Consider the following 21,771-nt stretch of genomic DNA (forward strand, 5'->3'; position numbering starts at 1 on the left):
AACAGGATAACAGTTTTGTTTGTTTGTTGCTATTTGGTGGTGAACTACCTGAGTGACCTAAAAATATGCAGCTCTTCATTCTGACTGAAATTTTGGCAGATGAAGTTGCATTTATAGCCAGTTTAGTTTCACTGCTAGCCAAAGAGATAGAGAAATGTTTTTTTTTTTTTTTTGTAATTCCTATACATTTAAAATTTGAAACACAATGTGTTGGTAGATTGCTCAGTAAAGCTTAGGGTCGCTAAAACATTATGACCCCATGTATGTACTACATTTTATTTCTAAACCTCCACCATATGAGACTGAATACTAAGTTTGAGCAGCACCTACTATAGTAAAACTGTCCTTGTCCCTATGAACCCATTCCCTCTCTCAGCCCCGTTTGATCCCCTTCCTGCTGTCATGGGTACAAAGATCAGAGGATGCAGAGATGAGTTGCATACAATATGTAGGTTTATTTATACAAATGATAGCTACAGAAGTAGCAGACATGTAACACTAGTGACGAAGACTTACAAAGACGAGCACGGAACAAGACTAACGCACATAATATATACTTAAAACATAACGAACACCGCGTAAAACACATTACACTAACGAGATGCCATACAGCCATACCCTCAAGTAGTACATATATAGACACAGACTACATCAACACATGCCTGAAGGGAGAGGTCCAGGGCTGTATCATGACATGACACCAGAATTTTGACTTTGATACAATCAGCATACATTTGTGATGATAAGATTACATACCGTAGCCGAATTTGAGATTTTAAAATATTTTTTCAAAGATTAATAATGATAATGCAACAACTTAACTTAAACAAGTCATTTATTATTAATGGACAGATGCATGTAAACGTATAACAATTAAAAAATATATATGTAAAACAAAAATGTGACCATATGTCTGAATCACAATATTTATAAAAAAAAATGTAACTTGTATTAATCACATCAAAGACTGTGATGTTATTTTTTGTGTAAAAAACTCCACAGACAATAGTACTAACTGTAATGTCGGGTGCGTGGGAAGGACGAGGCTCGAAGTCCGATGCAATCACAAACGTCACGTTTATTATGAGACAAAAATAGCGCAGACAGTGCACATATAACATATACACCAGGTATCACCAAATGGCGGACCGCGGTCCGGATCCGGACCCGAACGCCGTCCTGTCCGGACCCAATCACATTCCTGATTAACTGGATACGGACCCAAATGCCAAAAAAATTTTAACGGGAGACTATATTTTAAACCGGAGAATTTATTTTCAGACGAGTGTTACGTTCACCACCCATTTGAGTGTTACGTTCGCGCCGCCCCCCCCCCCCCCCCCCCCCGCTCAACAACTTTCGTTCGCCACCGCGGATCCGGACCTAAGGTCTGAGCTATCTGCCAAAAATGGACCGCGGAAAGATTTAATTGATTACCCCTGATATACACACTCACATGTGAGACTCAGACAAAGACGAGCACGGGACACTGCGCAAACGCACATTAAATAGACTGACCACATAATTCCCGAGTGATCACGAGACGAGGCACAGGTGAGACTGATGAACACACTCACACATCCACACCCACAAAGATACACAGACGCAGACAAATAGACGTAGACATAAACACATGCCAGGTCAGGGGCTGTAGCGTGACAGAGCCCCCCACCATGGGCACTACCCGTCCCGGGGTAGTGGGTAGAACCCACACCGATGGGCGGATCCGGAGCCCTCAGTCCTGTGTCTGGGAGATGACCGCCTTCGGTGGAGAGTCCGCCACGAACAGCCTAGAACACCCTCCCTGGGAAGACGGGGGAAAACACGTTAGACACACACAACGGCACGTTGACGAAAACACAAACAGGAACAGTAACACACAGAGGTACAAAAGGGGAAAGGGGAATCGGGATGAACACTGTGACAGACACAAACACAGGTACTGGCAGACACACGGAACACATTTTTCATGGTCAGAAGAGCTGTCAAGGGAGAAAATCCTCCCTGGCCTGCAGGCACTGCAGTGGGCGGTAGAACGCTCGCCCTTGGCGTGAATCCACCGCGCGCGGCGAACGCTCCGGCAGCCCTCTCGGTGGGAGCGCGACCAGTCGCTTGGGAAGCCGTCGGAGGACGCGGCGCAGGGTACACCTGCCGCCTTTCCGTCTCCTCCCTCCGAACTCCCCCCAGGGGACCCCCACTTCCCTCCACTTCGCTCCACCGACCGTGTCCCGTGTGATGGTTTCTCCAGCTCCATCTCTTCCTCCTCAGAGCCGCCCGAACTCCCCCTCATTGGCTCCTCTGGTGTTTCGCCCCGGGAGCAGTCCATTAGGCTGCCCTCGGGGCAGGAAAGAGGCACGCCTTCTCTTAAACGCCTCTTCTCCCTCACGGTCTCCCTGGAGTAATCAGTGGGCGTTGGGCTTTCCCTCTCCCTTGCGGTGCAGGACGCGCCCTCCGAGTACTCGGATGGAGGAGGGCTTGGAGTAGCTGGCTCCGCATTCTGTCTCCTCCTCTCCCGAGTCCTCACTCCCAAACTCTTCCTCAGGGGGAGTCACGCCCACCATCCCCGCGTATACCACCAACGGGTCTTCAGGGAGGCATGAAAACAACGTAGTGGGAAACTGCCAGCTGCCAGGGGAGAGGAGTCCCTCGTCAGGGAGCGGAATTCCACTCGCCAAGCCTGCTGGGCAGCCTGACGGTAATGTTCCACTTTCAACTCCTCTGTAACCTCTCTTGCATACCGTAGCAGAGCCGCACACACCGGGTCCTGCTCAAGCTCCGCCTATGTCGCGGGAGCATCATGGCGTCGCCCAGGGGAAGAGGGGTGGTGGTGTCGACTCACCCTCTTCCCCTTCTTGGCACGAGAAGACCTTCCTGGCATTTTCCACGTTTCGGCTCGTGTTTCTGTAACGTTGGGAGCGTGGGAAAGGATGAGGCTCGAAGTCAGACGCATTCACGAACGTCACGTTTATTATGACACAAAAATAGCACAGACAGCGCACATATAACATATACACACTCACGTGTGAGACTAAAACAAAGACGAGCACGGGACACTGCGCGAACGCACATTAACTAGACTGACCACATAATTCCAGAGTGACCACGAGACGAGGCACAGGTGAGACTGATGAACACACTCACACATCCACACCCATGAAGATACACAGACGCAGACGACTAGACGTAGACCACATAAACACACGCCCAAAGGGGAAGGGTCAGGGGCTGTAGCGTGACACTAACATAATACATAATCTGCTTAGTAAGAGGTTCAGTCTTAAGGGAGATGTAAACCTCACATGATAGATTTCAAATCTGTATATAAGCAAGAATAACTTGCTGTGTGATCCAGTCAAAAAAATTTACCCTCATCTGGATGTGGACAAATTTCAATCAAAAAATATTCAGTTGATTTTTCTCTTAATTTATTTTCATAGGAAATGATGCTGTTAAAAGTGGAAAGCTTGTCATTTGGTTTTGTTCCTAAATGTACTGAAGAAACATGGAAAATTATTCTTCAGAGTTTATGTTTGTGCTTCAAGGACTGAATGACACAAGAACACACAAACAAGTTTACTTTGCAATCGGTCTCGCTATGTATATTGTGACCCTGTTTGTAAATATGACACTAAATATAGCCGCAAGCGGCGATTGGCGGGTTCACACACAAATAGGCATATTTTGGCCTCAATAGGCAAATGGAAGCCCAAAAGGTCCTTTAGACCTAAAAGTGAAAAGAAGCTGTTTGGGTTTGGCCAGTGTGTGCTCTACAGATAGTGTGTGATGACATCTGCGTGTGTCAGAAAGGGAGACACAGAAATAGCACATCTGGCTAGGGCTGCATCTATGTGAACAATATAGGAAGGCCTGCATGTGTCCATACATGATTGGGCCTGTATATCACCAACAGAGAGATTGAGGGAGCCAGAGACTATGCTTTGTTAATTCACTCCTTGCACACCTTGCACGCCTAACATGACTGCCCGTGTATTCAAAGTATGAATGTAGTCTGCAAAGCCTGCCATAACATGACTGACATGACTGGCATGACTGACATAACTGATATGACTGAAATGACATCACTGGCATGATGAACAAAAGTAACATGACTGATATGACTGACATAACTGGAATGAGTGACATGACTGGCATGACTGTAATGACATGACTGATATGACTGACATGACTTATGTCTGACATGACTGGACTGACATGACTGATATGACTGGACTGACATGACTGACATGACTGGACTGACATGACTGTTATGACTGTACAGATATGCATACAAACTATACATACATTTAGGTAGAAGTGTGTGTGTGTGTGTGTGGTAGTGTATGTACTCAAACTATGACAACATATACTAATACATACATACATAAGTATACATAGAAACTATACATACATATAGGTATAAAGGTGTGTGTGTGTGTCTGTGTGTTTGTGTGAGAGAGAGAGACAAAAAAGAAGCCAAATATCAGTTTGTATAAGCATGTGTTAGTCACTGAGATATGGGTGGGTATGGCTAGGGAAGTGTCATTGTGAATGCTATAGGAAGGCCTGCTTGCGCCTGTATGTGTGTGTGCCTGGTTAATAGACACAGAGAGATCTAGGTAGCCAGAGCAATGTTTACTTAGGGCACAGAGATGGGAGGGGGAATGTGGGTGAGAGTGTGAGAGAGACTGAGAGTGTGAGTTTCAGCTTGCGTGCGTGTGAGAAGGAGAAGGTGACAGAGGGACTTTACATGCATTTTTATGCATTGTATATAATACTGCACTGTAGAGCCATACGATAACCGATTTAGATGAAACTTGACAAATTTGTTCAGGATGGGATTCTGAATGGGCTTGTGCATTTTGGTCAGAATTGGATAAAATATGAAAGAGCTTTAAGAATATGAATATTATATGTATCGATGCTGTCCATTAAAAAAATATTTAGCAGGTATAAGTGTCCTCAAATCCAAAATCTTTGGATTGTTTTTTGATTTCACACTCTGTAGAGTATTATAAGACTTTGCTTGACATGATAGTATGAAAATCCTAGGAGCAGTATGAAAAGTGATGATTTCAGACTATTATTAACTGTAAATAAACTGTGCATTTTTTAATAGGACATGTAATGGGAAAGTTGTTCGCACTACTGCAAGGAATCAAAAGAGTCCAATTGCATGTTCCCAAGTGGAATTATGTAGGGGATACACTTGCTTTTTTTGCAAGAGCGCCCCCCAGTGGCCAATCGACACCCGGCTGGATTATGTCATGGGGGGCGTGCACTTGTCCACACCCAAGAGGTTTCGTGCAGATCGACCAATGGTAAGCCTGTCAAACGCGTGCCGATCACTGATTGGCCGATTACGTCAGCCATTTTGGAAGTATGGCATGTCTGCTTTAGGACCTGGTTTCCAGAGGCCCATAGATGATGTCTGTCAAGTTTCATGTGGATCGGCCAATCTGAGTGCATGGGGCAAATTTTTGCATGTTATAGCGCCCCCTAGCAGGTGAGGTATGGCAACCTCTGCGAGCTGCCCCAGACCCTCACAGGGAAGCTGTCTGTGAAGTGCCATCTCATTACATGCAAGTTTTCTTAAGTTAGAGCTCCATATGTGCAAAATTTACTATTGAATTTACGCCCCCTCATTTGATTGGCTTATACTGACTAGGTAGTGAAGAAATTAGCATTTTTGTTGGATACATTTTAAAGTTCAGACTCTTCTGAACGTTTTGATACCACATATGTGCATGTATGTGAAAAATCCAGGGACTAGTTCGCGCTCAAAAATGTGTGTGATTTTGCACATTATGCAAATTAACTCGAAATCTAAGTGGGCGGAGCTTAATGGTTGTATATTAATTGTCCTATTGAATTTAGTCAAGGAATGTATAGGAACTGGAATTTTGGTTCTAGGACCTACGGTGTAGGAGATATGGACAAAAAGTCAATGTGGTCTGCTATAGCGCCACCATCAGGCCAATTTGGGTCCCTGTATGGGAATCTGGTCCTTGGAGTTAACTGAACCTTTTTGCCAAGTTTGGGGTTTCTAGGCATTACGGTCTAGGCTGCACAATGCGTTTTAGGTCAAAAAATGGGACAAAGAATAAGAAAAAATATAGCCGCAAGCGGCGATTGGCGGGTTCACACACAAATAGGCATATTTTGGCCTCAATAGGCAAAAGGAAGCCCAAAAGGTCCTTTAGACCTAAAAGTGAAAAGAAGCTGTTTGGGTTTGGCCAGTGTGTGCTCTACAGATAGAGTGTGATGACATCTGCGTGTGTCAGAAAGGGAGACACAGAAATAGCACATCTGGCTAGGGCTGCATCTATGTGAACAATATAGGAAGGCCTGCATTTGTCTATACATGATTGGGCCTGTATATTACAGACAGAGAGAGATTGAGGGTGCCAGAGACTATGCTTTGTTAATTCACTCCTTGCACACCTTGCACGCCTAACATGACTGCCCGTGTATTCAAAGTATGAATGTAGTCTGCAAAGCCTGGCATTACATGACTGACATGACTGGCATGACTGGCATGACTGACATAACTGATATGACTGGCATGACTGAAATGACATCACTGGCATGATGAACAAAAGTAATATGACTGATATGACTGACATAACTGGAATGAGTGACATGACTGGCATGACTGTAATGACATGACTGATATGACTGACATGACTTATGTCTGACATGACTGGACTGACATGACTGATATGACTGGACTGAAATGACTGACATGACTGGACTGACATGACTGTTATGACTGGACAGATATGCATACAAACTATACATACATTTAGGTAGAAGTGTGTGTGTGTGTGTGTGTGTGTGTGTGTGTGTGTGTGGTAGTGTATGTACTCAAACTATGACAACATATACTAATACATACATACATAAGTATACATAGAAACTATACATACATATAGGTATAAAGGTGTGTGTGTCTGTGTGTTTGTGTGAGAGAGAGACAAAAAAGAAGCCAAATATCAGTTTGTATGAGCATGTGTTAGTCACTGGGATATGGGTGGGTATGGCTAGGGAAGTGTCATTGTGAATGCTATAGGAAGGCCTGCTTGCGCCTGTATGTGTGTGTGCCTGGTTAATAGACACAGAGAGATCTAGGTAGCCAGAGCAATGTTTACTTAGGGCACAGAGATGGGAGGGGGAATGTGGGTGAGAGTGTGAGAGAGACTGAGAGTGTGAGTTTCAGCTTGCGTGCGTGTGAGAAGGAGAAGGTGACAGAGGGACTTTACATGCATTTTTATGCATTGTATATAATACTGCACTGTAGAGCCATACGATAACCGATTTAGATGAAACTTGACAAATTTGTTCAGGATGGGATTCTGAATGGGCTTGTGCATTTTGGTCAGAATTGGATAAAATATGAAAGAGCTTTAAGAATATGAATATTATATGTATCGATGCTGTCCATTAAAAAAATATTTAGCAGGTATAAGTGTCCTCAAATCCAAAATCTTTGGATTGTTTTTTGATTTCACACTCTGTAGAGTATTATAAGACTTTGCTTGACATGATAGTATGAAAATCCTAGGAGGAGTATGAAAAGTGATGATTTCAAACTATTATTAACTGTAAATAAACTGTGCATTTTTTAATAGGACATGTAATGGGAAAGTTGTTCGCACTACTGCAAGGAATCAAAAGAGTCCAATTGCATGTTCCCAAGTGGAATTATGTAGAGGATACACTTGCTTTTTTTGCAATAGCGCCCCCCAGTGGCCAATCGACACCCAGCTGGATTATGTCATAGGGGGCGTGCACTTGTCCACACCCAAGAGGTTTCGTGCAGATCGACCAATGGTAAGCCTGTCAAACGCGTGCCGATCACTGATTGGCCGATTACGTCAGCCATTTTGGAAGTATGGCATGTCTGCTTTAGGACCTGGTTCCCAGAGGCCCATAGATGATGTCTGCCAAGTTTCATGTGGATCGGCCAATCTGAGTGCATGGGGCAAATTTTTGCATGTTATAGCGCCCCCTAGCAGGTGAGGTATGGCAACCTCTGCAAGCTGCCCCAGACCCTCACAGGGAAGCTGTCTGTGAAGTGCCATCTCATTACATGCAAGTTTTGTTAAGTTAGAGCTCCATATGCGCAAAATTTACTATTGAATTTACGCCCCCTCATTTGATTGGCTTATACTGACTAGGTAGTGAAGAAATTAGCATTTTTGTTGGATACATTTTAAAGTTCAGACTCTTCTGAACGTTTTGATACCACATATGTGCATGTATGTGAAAAATCCAGGGACTAGTTCGCGCTCAAAGATGTGTGTGATTTTGCACATTATGCAAATTAACTCGAAATCTAAGTGGGCGGAGCTAAAGGGTCCTAGAGGCTTTTTTGTTTGGTTTGATCCAAGGAATCCATCAGAAGTGGAATTTCGTTTCTATGACCTACGGTGTAGGAGATATGGACCAAAACGCAAAATGCTGCGCTATAGCGCCACCATCAGGCCAATGTGGGTCATTGTCTGGGTTTCCCTCATTGCACCTCTGGTGCACCTGTCTGACAAGTTTGGTGTTTCTGGGCCTTACGGTCTAGGCTGCAGTATGCGTTTTACAGCCTGAAAAATAATAATAATAAGAAGAAATATAGCCGCAAGCGGCGATTGGCGGGTTCACACACAAATAGGCATATTTTGGCCTCAATAGGCAAAAGGAAGCCCAAAAGGTCCTTTAGACCTAAAAGTGAAAAGAAGCTGTTTGGGTTTGGCCAGTGTGTGCTCTACAGATAGTGTGTGATGACATCTGCGTGTGTCAGAAAGGGAGACACAGAAATAGCACATCTGGCTAGGGCTGCATCTATGTGAACAATATAGGAATAACTGGAATGAGTGACATGACTGGCATGACTGTAATGACATGACTGATATGACTGACATGACTTATGTCTGACATGACTGGACTGACATGACTGATATGACTGGACTGAAATGACTGACATGACTGGACTGACATGACTGTTATGACTGGACAGATATGCATACAAACTATACATACATTTAGGTAGAAGTGTGTGTGTGTGTGTGTGTGTGTGTGTGTGGTAGTGTATGTACTGAAACTATGACAACATATACTAATACATACATACATAAGTATACATAGAAACTATACATACATATAGGTATAAAGGTGTGTGTGTCTGTGTGTTTGTGTGAGAGAGAGAGACAAAAAAGAAGCCAAATATCAGTTTGTATGAGCATGTGTTAGTCACTGAGATATGGGTGGGTATGGCTAGGGAAGTGTCATTGTGAATGCTATAGGAAGGCCTGCTTGTGCCTGTATGTGTGTGTGCCTGGTTAATAGACACAGAGAGATCTAGGTAGCCAGAGCAATGTTTACTTAGGGCACAGAGATGGGAGGGGGAATGTGGGTGAGAGTGTGAGAGAGACTGAGAGTGTGAGTTTCAGCTTGCGTGCGTGTGAGAAGGAGAAGGTGACAGAGGGACTTTACATGCATTCTTATGCATTGTATATAATACTGCACTGTAGAGCCATACGATAACCGATTTAGATGAAACTTGACAAATTTGTTCAGGATGGGATTCTGAATGGGCTTGTGCATTTTGGTCAGAATTGGGTAAAATATGAAAGAGTTTTAAGAATATGAATATTATATGTATCGATGCTGTCCATTAAAAAAATATTTAGCAGGTATAAGTGTCCTCAAATCCAAACTCTTTGGATTGTTTTTTGATTTCACACTCTGTAGAGTATTATAAGACTTTGCTTGACATGATAGTATGAAAATCCTAGGAGCAGTATGAAAAGTGATGATTTCAAACTGTTATTAACTGTAAATAAACTGTGCATTTTTTAATAGGACTTGTAATGGGAAAGTTGTTCGCACTACTGCAAGGAATCAAAAGAGTCCAATTGCATGTTCCCAAGTGGAATTATGTAGGGGATACACTTGCTTTTTTTGCAATAGCGCCCCCCAGTGGCCAATCGACACCCGGCTGGATTATGTCATAGGGGGCATGCACTTGTCCACACCCAAGAGGTTTCGTGCAGATCGACCAATGGTAAGCCTGTCAAACGCGTGCCGATCACTGATTGGCCGATTACGTCAGCCATTTTGGAAGTATGGCATGTCTGCTTTAGGATCTGGTTTCCAGAGGCCCATAGATGATGTCTGTCAAGTTTCATGTGAATCGGCCAATCTGAGTGCATGGGGCAAATTTTTGCATGTTATAGCGCCCCCTAGCAGGTGAGGTATGGCAACCTCTGCGAGCTGCCCCAGACCCTCACACAGAAGCTGTCTGTGAAGTGCCATCTCATTACATGCAAGTTTTCTTAAGTTAGAGCTCCATATGTGCAAAATTTACTATTGAATTTACGCCCCCTCATTTGATTGGCTTATACTGACTAGGTAGTGAAGAAATTAGCATTTTTGTTGGATACATTTTAAAGTTCAGACTCTTCTGAACGTTTTGATACCACATATGTGCATGTATGTGAAAAATCCAGGGACTAGTTCGCGCTCAAAGATGTGTGTGATTTTGCACATTATGCAAATTAACTCGAAATCTAAGTGGGCGGAGCTTAATGGTTGTATATTAATTGTCCTATTGAATTTAGTCAAGGAATGCATAGGAACTGGAATTTTGGTTCTAGGACCTACGGTGTAGGAGATATGGACAAAAAGTCAATATGCTCTGCTATAGCGCCACCATCAGGCCAATTTGGGTCCCTGTATGGGAATCTGGTCCTTGGAGTTAACTGAACCTTTTTGCCAAGATTGGGTTTTCTAGGCATTACGGTCTAGGCTGCACGATGCATTTTATGTCAAAAAATGGGCAAAAGAATAAGAAGAAAAATAAGAAAAATACCAGCAATTACAATAGGGTTCCCACACTGTGTGTGTGAACCCTAAAAACTCGAGCAATTACAATAGGGTTCCCACACTATGTGTGTGAACCCTAACAAGCGGCGATTGGCGGGTTCACACACAAATAGGCATATTTTGGCCTCAATAGGCAAAAGGAAGCCCAAAAGGTCCTTTAGACCTAAAAGTGAAAAGAAGCTGTTTGGGTTTGGCCAGTGTGTGCTCTACAGATAGTGTGTGATGACATCTGCGTGTGTCAGAAAGGGAGACACAGAAATAGCACATCTGGCTAGGGCTGCATCTATGTGAACAATATAGGAAGGCCTGCATGTGTCTATACATGATTGGGCCTGTATATTACAGACAGAGAGAGATTGAGGGTGCCAGAGACTATGCTTTGTTAATTCACTCCTTGCACACCTTGCACGCCTAACATGACTGCCCGTGTATTCAAAGTATGAATGTAGTCTGCAAAGCCTGGCATTACATGACTGACATGACTGGCATGACTGACATAACTGATATGACTGGCATGACTGAAATGACATCACTGGCATGATGAACAAAAGTAATATGACTGATATGACTGACATAACTGGAATTAGTGACATGACTGGCATGACTGTAATGACATGACTGATATGACTGACATGACTTATGTCTGACATGACTGGACTGACATGACTGATATGACTGGACTGAAATGACTGACATGACTGGACTGACATGACTGTTATGACTGTACAGATATGCATACAAACTATACATACATTTAGGTAGAAGTGTGTGTGTGTGTGTGTGGTAGTGTATGTACTCAAACTATGACAACATATACTAATACATACATACATAAGTATACATAGAAACTATACATACATATAGGTATAAAGGTGTGTGTGTCTGTGTTTGTGTGAGAGAGAGACAAAAAAGAAGCCAAATATCAGTTTGTATAAGCATGTGTTAGTCACTGAGATATGGGTGGGTATGGCTAGGGAAGTGTCATTGTGAATGCTATAGGAAGGCCTGCTTGCGCCTGTATGTGTGTGTGCCTGGTTAATAGACACAGAGAGATCTAGGTAGCCAGAGCAATGTTTACTTAGGGCACAGAGATGGGAGGGGGAATGTGGGTGAGAGTGTGAGAGAGACTGAGTGTCTGTGAGTTTCAGCTTGCGTGCGTGTGAGAAGGAGAAGGTGACAGAGGGACTTTACATGCATTTTAATGCATTGTATATAATACTGCACTGTAGAGCCATACGATAACAGATTTAGATGAAACTTGACAAATTTGTTCAGGATGGGATTCTGAATGGGCTTGTGCATTTTGGTCAGAATTGGGTAAAATATGAAAGAGCTTTAAGAATATGAATATTATATGTATCGATGCTGTCCATTAAAAAAAATATTTAGCAGGTATAAGTGTCCTCAAATCCAAAATCTTTGGATTGTTTTTTGATTTCACACTCTGTAGAGTATTATAAGACTTTGCTTGACATGATAGTATGAAAATCCTAGGAGGAGTATGAAAAGTGATGATTTCAAACTATTATTAACTGTAAATAAACTGTGCATTTTTTAATAGGACATGTAATGGGAAAGTTGTTCGCACTACTGCAAGGAATCAAAAGAGTCCAACTGCATGTTCCCAAGTGGAATTATGTAGGGGATACACTTGCTTTTTTTGCAATAGCGCCCCCCAGTGGCCAATCGACACCCGGCTGGATTATGTTATAGGGGGCGTGCACTTGTCCACACCCAAGAGGTTTCGTGCAGATCGACCAATGGTAAGCCTGTCAAACGCGTGCCGATCACTGATTGGCCGATTACGTCAGCCATTTTGGAAGTATGGCATGTCTGCTTTAGGACCTGGTTCCCAGAGGCCCATAGATGATGTCTGCCAAGTTTCATGTGGATCGGCCAATCTGAGTGCATGGGGCAAATTTTTGCATGTTATAGCGCCCCCTAGCAGGTGAGGTATGGCAACCTCTGCGAGCTGCTCCAGACCCTCACAGGGAAGCTGTCTGTGAAGTGCCATCTCATTACATGCAAGTTTTCTTAAGTTAGAGCTCCATATGCGCCAAATTTACTATTGAATTTACGCCCTCTCATTTGATTGGCTTATACTGACTAGGTAGTGAAGAAATTAGCATTTTTGTTGGATACGTTTTAAAGTTCAGACTCTTCTGAACGTTTTGATACCACATATGTGCATATATGTGAAAAATCCAGGGACTAGTTCGCGCTCAAAGATGTGTGTGATTTTGGACATTATGCAAATTAACTCGAAATCTAAGTGGGCGAAGCTTAATGGTTGTATATTAATTGTCCTATTGAATTTAGTCAAGGAATGTATAGGAACTGGAATTTTGGTTCTAGGACCTACGGTGTAGGAGATATGGACAAAAAGTCAATATGGTCTGCTATAGCGCCACCATCAGGCCAATTTGGGTCCCTGTATGGGAATCTGGTCCTTGGAGTTAACTGAACCTTTTTGCCAAGTTTGGGGTTTCTAGGCATTACGGTCTAGGCTGCACAATACGTTTTAGGTCAAAAAATGGGACAAAGAATAAGAAAGAAAAATCCTAACAATTACAATAGGGTTCCCACACTATGTGTGTGTGAACCCTAAATATAGCCGCAAGCGGCAATTGCGGGTTCACACACGAAAAAGGCAAAAAAGCCCAAAAAATTGGCAAAATGATTCAGATCAGAAGTAAATCACATGCTGTGAGTAGCTTTGTGTGTATGTGTGTTTGTGTGTTTTTTTATTTAAGCAGTACATCTTGGCTTGAGCCAAGGAATACAATAGAAGTAGTATTTTGTTTCTAGGCCCTACAGTGTGAAAGATATTGGAAAATAAAAGTGAAAAGAAGCTGTTTGGGTTTGGCCAGTGTGTACTCTACAGATAGTTTGTGATGACATCTGCGTGTGTCAGAAAGGGAGACACAGAAATAGCACATCTGGCTAGGGCTGCATTTATGTGAACAATATAGGAAGGCCTGCATGTGTCTATACATGATTGGGCCTGTATATTACCGACAGAGAGAGATTCAGGGAGCCAGAGACTATGCTTTGTTAATTCACTCCTTGCACACCTTGCACGCCTAACATGACTGTCCATGTATTCAAAGTATGAACGCAGTCTGCAAAGCCTGCCATAACATGACTGACATGACTGGCATGACTGACATAACTGATATGACTGGAATGACTTCACTGGCATGATAAACAAAAATAACATGACTGATATGACTGACAACTGGCATGACTGGAATGAGTGACATGACTAGCATGACTGTAATGACATGACTGATATGAGTGACATGACTGGCATGACATGACTGATATGACTGACACGACTTATGTCTGACATGACTGGACTGACATGACTGACATCTGCTTGTGTCAGAAAAGGAGACACAGAAATAGCACATCTGGCTAGGGCTGCATCTATGTGAACAATATAGGAAGGCCTGCATGTGTCTATACATAATTGGGCCTGTATATTACCGACAGAGAGAGATTGAGGGAGCCAGAGACTATGCTTTGTTAATTGACTCCTTGCACACCTTGCATGCCTAACATGACTGTCCGTGTATTCAAAGTATGAATGTGGACTAACATGACTGATATGACTGACATAACTGGCATGACTGTAATGATTTGATTATTTGACTTATATGACTGACATGACTGATATGACTGATATGACTGGACTGAAATGACTGGCATGGCATGCCTGATATGACTGATACGACTGACATTGCTGGCATGAATGACATATACTATACATATACTATAAATATGCATACAAACTATACATACATTTTGGTAGAAGTGTGTGTGTGTGTGTGTGTGTGTGTGTGTGTGTGTGTGTGTGTGTGTGTGTGTGTTTTAGTCAAAGAGTAATGGGTATACATGGCTAGGGCAGTGTGTATGTTAAACCTATAAGTAGGTGTGTGTGTGTGTGTGTGTGTGTGAGAGAGAGAGAGAGAGAGAGTGTGTTTTCAAAAACAGAAGCTAAACGTCAGTTTGTGTGTTTGTATCTGGGTTACTCATAGCGAAATGGGTAGGTATGGCAAGGGCAGTGTGAAAGCTACAGAGGCCTGTGTTTTTGTAAGTGCATGTGAAAGAGAGGGGGGGGAGGTAGAGCCCATGGGTTGTAAAGTGTTGGAAGCAAGGGGGAGTGTGAGGGGAGTGGAGGAGGGGGGGGCAGAGTGTGTGAGAAAGGCACGTGCGTGTGTGGCTTAGCAGCTGTGTATGCCTCCCTCCACTGCTTTGTATGGAAAATGAAAATATTCACTGTAGAGCTGTTTGTGGACGGATTTGGCTCAAAATTGGCACATCGCACCACAATGGTCATGTGAATGTGGATTTCAATTTGCATAACAATCAGACATACTATGGCGTAGTTATTGAACTGGGAATTTGATGTGTTATGATGGTAGCATTGTGATGCATATGAAAAATATTAATTTGTCAAAAACTTAGGATTTTTTCGCTAATCTTAGCATTTCAGAGTCTGCTGAGTATTACAAGGTGTGATTTAAGGTGATGGAGTTAAAATGCTAGGACTAGTATGAAAATGGCAAGTTATATATATTTGATAATAGTGAAAAAGTGGTACATTTTTGCAAAGCACATGTAATTACAAAGTTGCTAGGAATTCTGCATACAATCATATGAGTGCAAGCATTACTTGATAAGTGAAAATATGTAGGAGAAATTCTGGATTTTCTAGTATAGCGCCACCTAGTGGTGCAATTCCCTTCCAACATGGGTATGTCTTAGAGGGTGTGTACATGAACATACCATGTCAGTTTCATGTGTATGTACCTATGGTAAGTAGGTCAAATGGCCAATTAATTAAAATTAAAATTAATTGGCTTACGGCGGCCATGTTTTTTGAGTGATGAGGTCATCATTGTGTGTCTTGATACCACTTGACCCCATGATGATGCCTGTAAAGTTTTGGTTTGATGTGACTAATGGTTTCTGAGAAACAGTTTTTCCCATGTTATAGCGCCCCCTATTGGACAATCGTGGCCTGCTTTGACCTGTGACCTCTGAGTCATGTGTCCTAACAACTGATATATTTTCATGAAGATTGGTCAAAGCATTGCTGAGATATAGCTGCTGAAGTAAATTTGGCCACGCCTCAGAGCTATTGATTGACATGTGACAGCCAGGCTGTATGGAAATGTCACAATGTTGGCGATGCGTTTTGATAATGAGATTCTTCTGAGTAGTTTGATACCAAGACTGTGGTGATCAGACGAAAAACCAAGGAGTAGTAGGCAAAAGTAGGTTTTGCATATTATGCAAATTAGCAAAAAATCTAAGTAGGCGGAGCTTCATAGTTGTATATGAAATGTCCTATTGAATTGAGCCAAGGAATGCATAGGAAGTGGAATTTTGTTTCTATGACTTATGGTATGGGAGATATGGGCCAAAAAGTCACATAGTGTGTTATAGCGCCACCATCAGGCCGATGTGGGTCCCTATAAGTGAGTGTGGTCCTTTTGACCTAGAGACCAAGTTTGGCAAGTTTGGTGTGTCTAGGCCTTACGGTTTAGGCTGCAGAATGATTTATAGACAGCAAAATGGGAAAAAGAATAATAATAATAAATATAGCCGCAAGCGGCGATTGGCGGGTTCACACACAAATAGGCATATTTTGGCCTCAATAGGCAAAAGGAAGCCCAAAAGGTCCTTTAGACCTAAAAGTGAAAAGAAGCTGTTTGGGTTTGGCCAGTGTGTGCTCTACAGATAGTGTGTGATGACATCTGCGTGTGTCAGAAAGGGAGACACAGAAATAGCACATCTGGCTAGGGCTGCATCTATGTGAACAATATAGGAAGGCCTGCATGTGTCTATACATGATTGGGCCTGTATATTACAGACAGAGAGAGATTGAGGGAGCCAGAGACTATGCTTTGTTAATTCACTCCTTGCACACCTTGCACGCCTAACATGACTGCCCGTGTATTCAAAGTATGAATGTAGTCTGCAAAGCCTGGCATTACATGACTGACATGACTGGCATGAATGACATAACTGATATGACTGGCATGACTGAAATGACATCACTGGCATGATGAACAAAAGTAATATGACTGATATGACTGACATAACTGGAATGAGTGACATGACTGGCATGACTGTAATGACATGACTGATATGACTGACATGACTTATGTCTGACATGACTGGACTGACATGACTGATATGACTGGACTGAAATAACTGACTGGACTGACATGACTGTTATGACTGGACAGATATGCATACAAACTATACATACATTTAGGTAGAAGTGTGTGTGTGTGTGTGTGTGTGTGTGTGTGTGTGTGTGTGTGTGGTAGTGTATGTACTCAAACTATGACAACATATACTAATACATACATACATAAGTATACATAGAAACTATACATACATATAGGTATAAAGGTGTGTGTGTCTGTGTGTTTGTGTGAGAGAGAGAGACAAAAAAGAAGCCAAATATCAGTTTGTATAAGCATGTGTTAGTCACTGAGATATGGGTGGGTATGGCTAGGGAAGTGTCATTGTGAATGCTATAGGAAGGCCTGCTTGCGCCTGTATGTGTGTGTGCCTGGTTAATAGACACAGAGAGATCTAGGTAGCCAGAGCAATGTTTACTTAGGGCACAGAGATGGGAGGGGGAATGTGGGTGAGAGTGTGAGAGAGACTGAGTGTGTGTGTGAGTTTCAGCTTGCGTGCGTGTGAGAAGGAGAAGGTGACAGAGGGACTTTACATGCATTTTTATGCATTGTAAATAATACTGCACTGTAGAGCCATACGATAACCGATTTAGATTAAACTTGACAAATTTGTTCAGGATGGGATTCTGAATGGGCTTGTGCATTTTGGTCAGAATTGTATAAAATATGAAAGAGCTTTAAGAATATGAATATTATATGTATCGATGCTGTCCATTAAAAAAATATTTAGCAGGTATAAGTGTCCTCAAATCCAAAATCTTTGGATTGTTTTTTGATTTCACACTCTGTAGAGTATTATAAGACTTTGCTTGACATGATAGTATGAAAATCCTAGGAGCAGTATGAAAAGTGATGATTTCAAACTATTATTAACTGTAAATAAACTGCATTTTTTAATAGGACATGTAATGGGAAAGTTGTTCGCACTACTGCAAGGAATCAAAAGAGTCCAATTGCATGTTCCCAAGTGGAATTATGTAGGGGATACACTTGCTTTTTTTGCAATAGCGCCCCCCAGTGGCCAATCGACACCCGGCTGGATTATGTCATAGGGGGCGTGCACTTGTCCACACCCAAGAGGTTTTGTGCAGATCGACCAATGGTAAGCCTGTCAAACGCGTGCCGATCACTGATTGGCCGATTACGTCAGCCATTTTGGAAGTATGGCATGTCTGCTTTAGGACCTGGTTCCCAGAGGCCCATAGATGATGTCTGCCAAGTTTCATGTGGATCGGCCAATCTGAGTGCATGGGGCAAATTTTTGCATGTTATAGCGCCCCCTAGCAGGTGAGGTATGGCAACCTCTGCGAGCTGCCTCAGACCCTCACAGGGAAGCTGTCTGTGAAGTGCCATCTCATTACATGCAAGTTTTCTTAAGTTAGAGCTCCATATGTGCAAAATTTACTATTGAATTTACGCCCCCTCATTTGATTGGCTTATACTGACTAGGTAGTGAAGAAATTAGCATTTTTGTTGGATACATTTTAAAGTTCAGACTCTTCTGAACGTTTTGATACCACATATGTGCATGTATGTGAAAAATCCAGGGACTAGTTCGCGCTCAAAAATGTGTGTGATTTTGCACATTATGCAAATTAACTCGAAATCTAAGTGGGCGGAGCTTAATGGTTGTATATTAATTGTCCTATTGAATTTAGTCAAGGAATGTATAGGAACTGGAATTTTGGTTCTAGGACCTACGGTGTAGGAGATATGGACAAAAAGTCAATGTGGTCTGCTATAGCGCCACCATCAGGCCAATTTGGGTCCCTGTATGGGAATCTGGTCCTTGGAGTTAACTGAACCTTTTTGCCAAGTTTGGGGTTTCTAGGCATTACGGTCTAGGCTGCACAATGCATTTTAGGTCAAAAAATGGGACAAAGAATAAGAAAAATAAGAAAAATACCAGCAATTACAATAGGGTTCCCACACTATGTGTGTGTGAACCCTAATAAATATAGCCGCAAGCGGCAATTGCGGGTTCACACACGAAAAAGGCAAAAAAGCCCAAAAAATTGGCAAAATGATTCAGATCAGAAGTAAATCACATGCTGTGATTAGCTTTGTGTGTATGTGTGTTTGTGTGTTTTTTGATTTAAGCAGTACATCTTGGCTTGAGCCAAGGAATGCAACAGAAGTAGAATTTTGTTTCTAGGCCCTACAGTGTGAAAGATATTGGAAAATAAAAGTGAAAAGAAGCTGTTTGGGTTTGGCCAGTGTGTGCTCTACAGATAGTGTGTGATGACATCTGCATGTGTCAGAAAGGGAGACACAGAAACACCACATCTGGCTAGGGCTGCATCTATGTGAACAATATAGGAAGGCCTGCATGTGTCTATACATGATTGGGCCTGTATATTACCGACAGAGAGAGATTGAGGGAGCCAGAGACTATGCTTTGTTAATTCACTCCTTGCACACCTTGCACGCCTAACATGACTGTCTGTGTATTCAAAGTATGAATGTGGACTGACATAACTGATATTACTGACATAACTGGCATGACTGTAATGATTTGATGATTTGACTGACATGACTGATATGACTGGACTGAAATGATTGGCATGACACGACTTACATGACTGGCAGAACACGACTGACATGACTGATATAACTGACATGACTGGACTGACATGACTGGCATGGCATGCCTGATATGACTGATACGACTGACATTGCTGGCATGACTGACATATACTATACATATACTATAAATATGCATACAAACTATACATACATTTAGGTAGAAGTGTGTGTGTGTGTGTGTGTGTGTGTGTGTATGTTTGTGGTAGTGTATGTTCTGACATTAATCAGATTAAGCAAATAAAGTCACCCAATGTCAATTGTCTTGAATCTCAAGAAGATATGCAGGGGCCCATGGGCCATATAGGATATGAGCATTGTTTAGAGTAAATAATTAACCTTGGATTTGAATACATGTAGCGTGCTCTGAAGTATCAGTGTCCATTTAACTGGCTTATGAGTCACCAAGGCCCAAAAGGTCACAAAACATTGTAATGGCAAAACAATTCAGATAATAGATCTAAATCATTTGCTGAGATTATCTTAGTGTGTCTTTGGATGGCAAAAATAAGCTAAACATCAGTTAGTGTGTAGGAAATGGCTAGAGAACTGTGTATATGAAGCATAATTGTAGTCGTGTGTGTGAATGTGTATGGAGAAAAAAGTTAAATATCTGTGTGTGTGTGTGTGTTTTAGTCAAAGAGTAATGGGTATACATGGCTAGGGCAGTGTGTATGTTAAACCTATAAGTATGTGTGTGTGTGTGTGTGTGTGTGTGTGTGTGTGTGTGTGTGTGTGTGTGTGTGTGTGAGTGTGTGTGAGAGAGAGAGAGAGAGAGAGAGACAGAGAGAGAGAGAGAGAGAGAGAGAGAGAGAGAAAGTGTGTGTTTTCAAAAACAGAAGCTAAGCGTCAGTTTGTGTGTTTGTATCTGGGTTACTCATAGAGAAATGGGTAGGTATGGCAAGGGCAGTGTGAAAGCTACAGAGGCCTGTGTTTTTGTAAGTGCATGTGAAAGAGAGGGGGAGGAGGTAGAGCCCATGGGTTGTAAAGTGTTGGAAGCATGGGGGAGTGTGAGGGGAGTGGAGGAGGGGGGGGGGACAGTGTCTGCGAGAATGGCCCGTGCGTGTGTCTCTACTTCTCCCTGCACGGCTGAGTATGGAAAATGAAAATATTCACTGTAGAGCTGTTTGTGGACGGATTTGGCTCAAACTTGGCACACAGCACCACAATGGTCATGTAAATGTGGATGTCAATTTTCATAACAATCAGACATACTATGGCGTAGTTATTGAACTATGAATTTGATGTGTTATGATGGTAGCATTGTGATGCATATGAAAAATATTAATTTGTCAAAACCTTAGGATTTTTTCGCTAATCTTAGCATTTCAGAGTCTGCTGAGTATTACAAGGTGTGATTTAAGGTGATGGAGTTAAAATGCTAGGACTAGTATGAAAATGACAAGTTATATATATTTGATAATTGTGAAAAAGTGGTACATTTTTGCAAAGCACATGTAATTACAAAGTTGCTAGGAATTCTGCATACAATCATATGAGTGCAAGCATTTCTTGATAAGTGAAAATATGTAGGAGAAATTCAGGATTTTCTAGTATAGCGCCACCTAGTGGTGCAATTCCCTTCTAACATGAGTATGTCTTAGAGGGTGTGTACATGAACATACCATGTCAGTTTCATGTGTATATACCTATGATAAGTCTGTCAAATGGCCAATTAATTAAAATTAAAATTATTTGGCTTATGGCGGCCATGTTTTTTGAGTGATGAGGTCATCATTGTGTGTCTTGATACCACTTGACCCCATGATGATGCCTGTAAAGTTTTGGCTTGATGTGACTAATCGTTTCTGAGAAACAGTTTTTCCCATGTTATAGCGCCCCCTATTGGACAATCTTGGCCAGCTTTGACCTGTGACCTCTGTGTCATGTGTCCTAACAACTGATAAATTTTCATGAAGATTGGTCAAAGCATTGTTGAGATATAGCTGCTGAAGTAAATTTGGCCACGCCTCAGAGCTATTGATTGACATGTGACAGCCAGGCTGTATGGCAATGTCACAATGTTGGCGATGGGTTTTGATAATGAGATTCTTCTGAGTAGTTTGATACCAAGACTGTGGTGATCAGACGA

The 21,771-nt window shown here is 42.3% G+C and overlaps 1 protein-coding gene across 1 annotated transcript in view; it reads left to right on the forward strand.

The window, feature by feature from the left end:
- Nucleotides 1-3,502: 3,502 nt before the first annotated feature.
- LOC143477401 (putative olfactory receptor 7A2) overlaps nucleotides 3,503-21,771 on the forward strand; it is a 45,526-nt gene continuing 27,257 nt past the window's right edge. The window contains exon 1 of the mRNA XM_076975981.1: nucleotides 3,503-3,627. Coding sequence (XP_076832096.1) covers nucleotides 3,503-3,627 — 125 coding nt within the window. The remainder of the gene's footprint in view (nucleotides 3,628-21,771) is intronic.

Source organism: Brachyhypopomus gauderio, chromosome 16, assembly GCF_052324685.1.
Source record: "Brachyhypopomus gauderio isolate BG-103 chromosome 16, BGAUD_0.2, whole genome shotgun sequence".
Taxonomy (NCBI): Eukaryota; Metazoa; Chordata; class Actinopteri; order Gymnotiformes; family Hypopomidae; genus Brachyhypopomus; species Brachyhypopomus gauderio.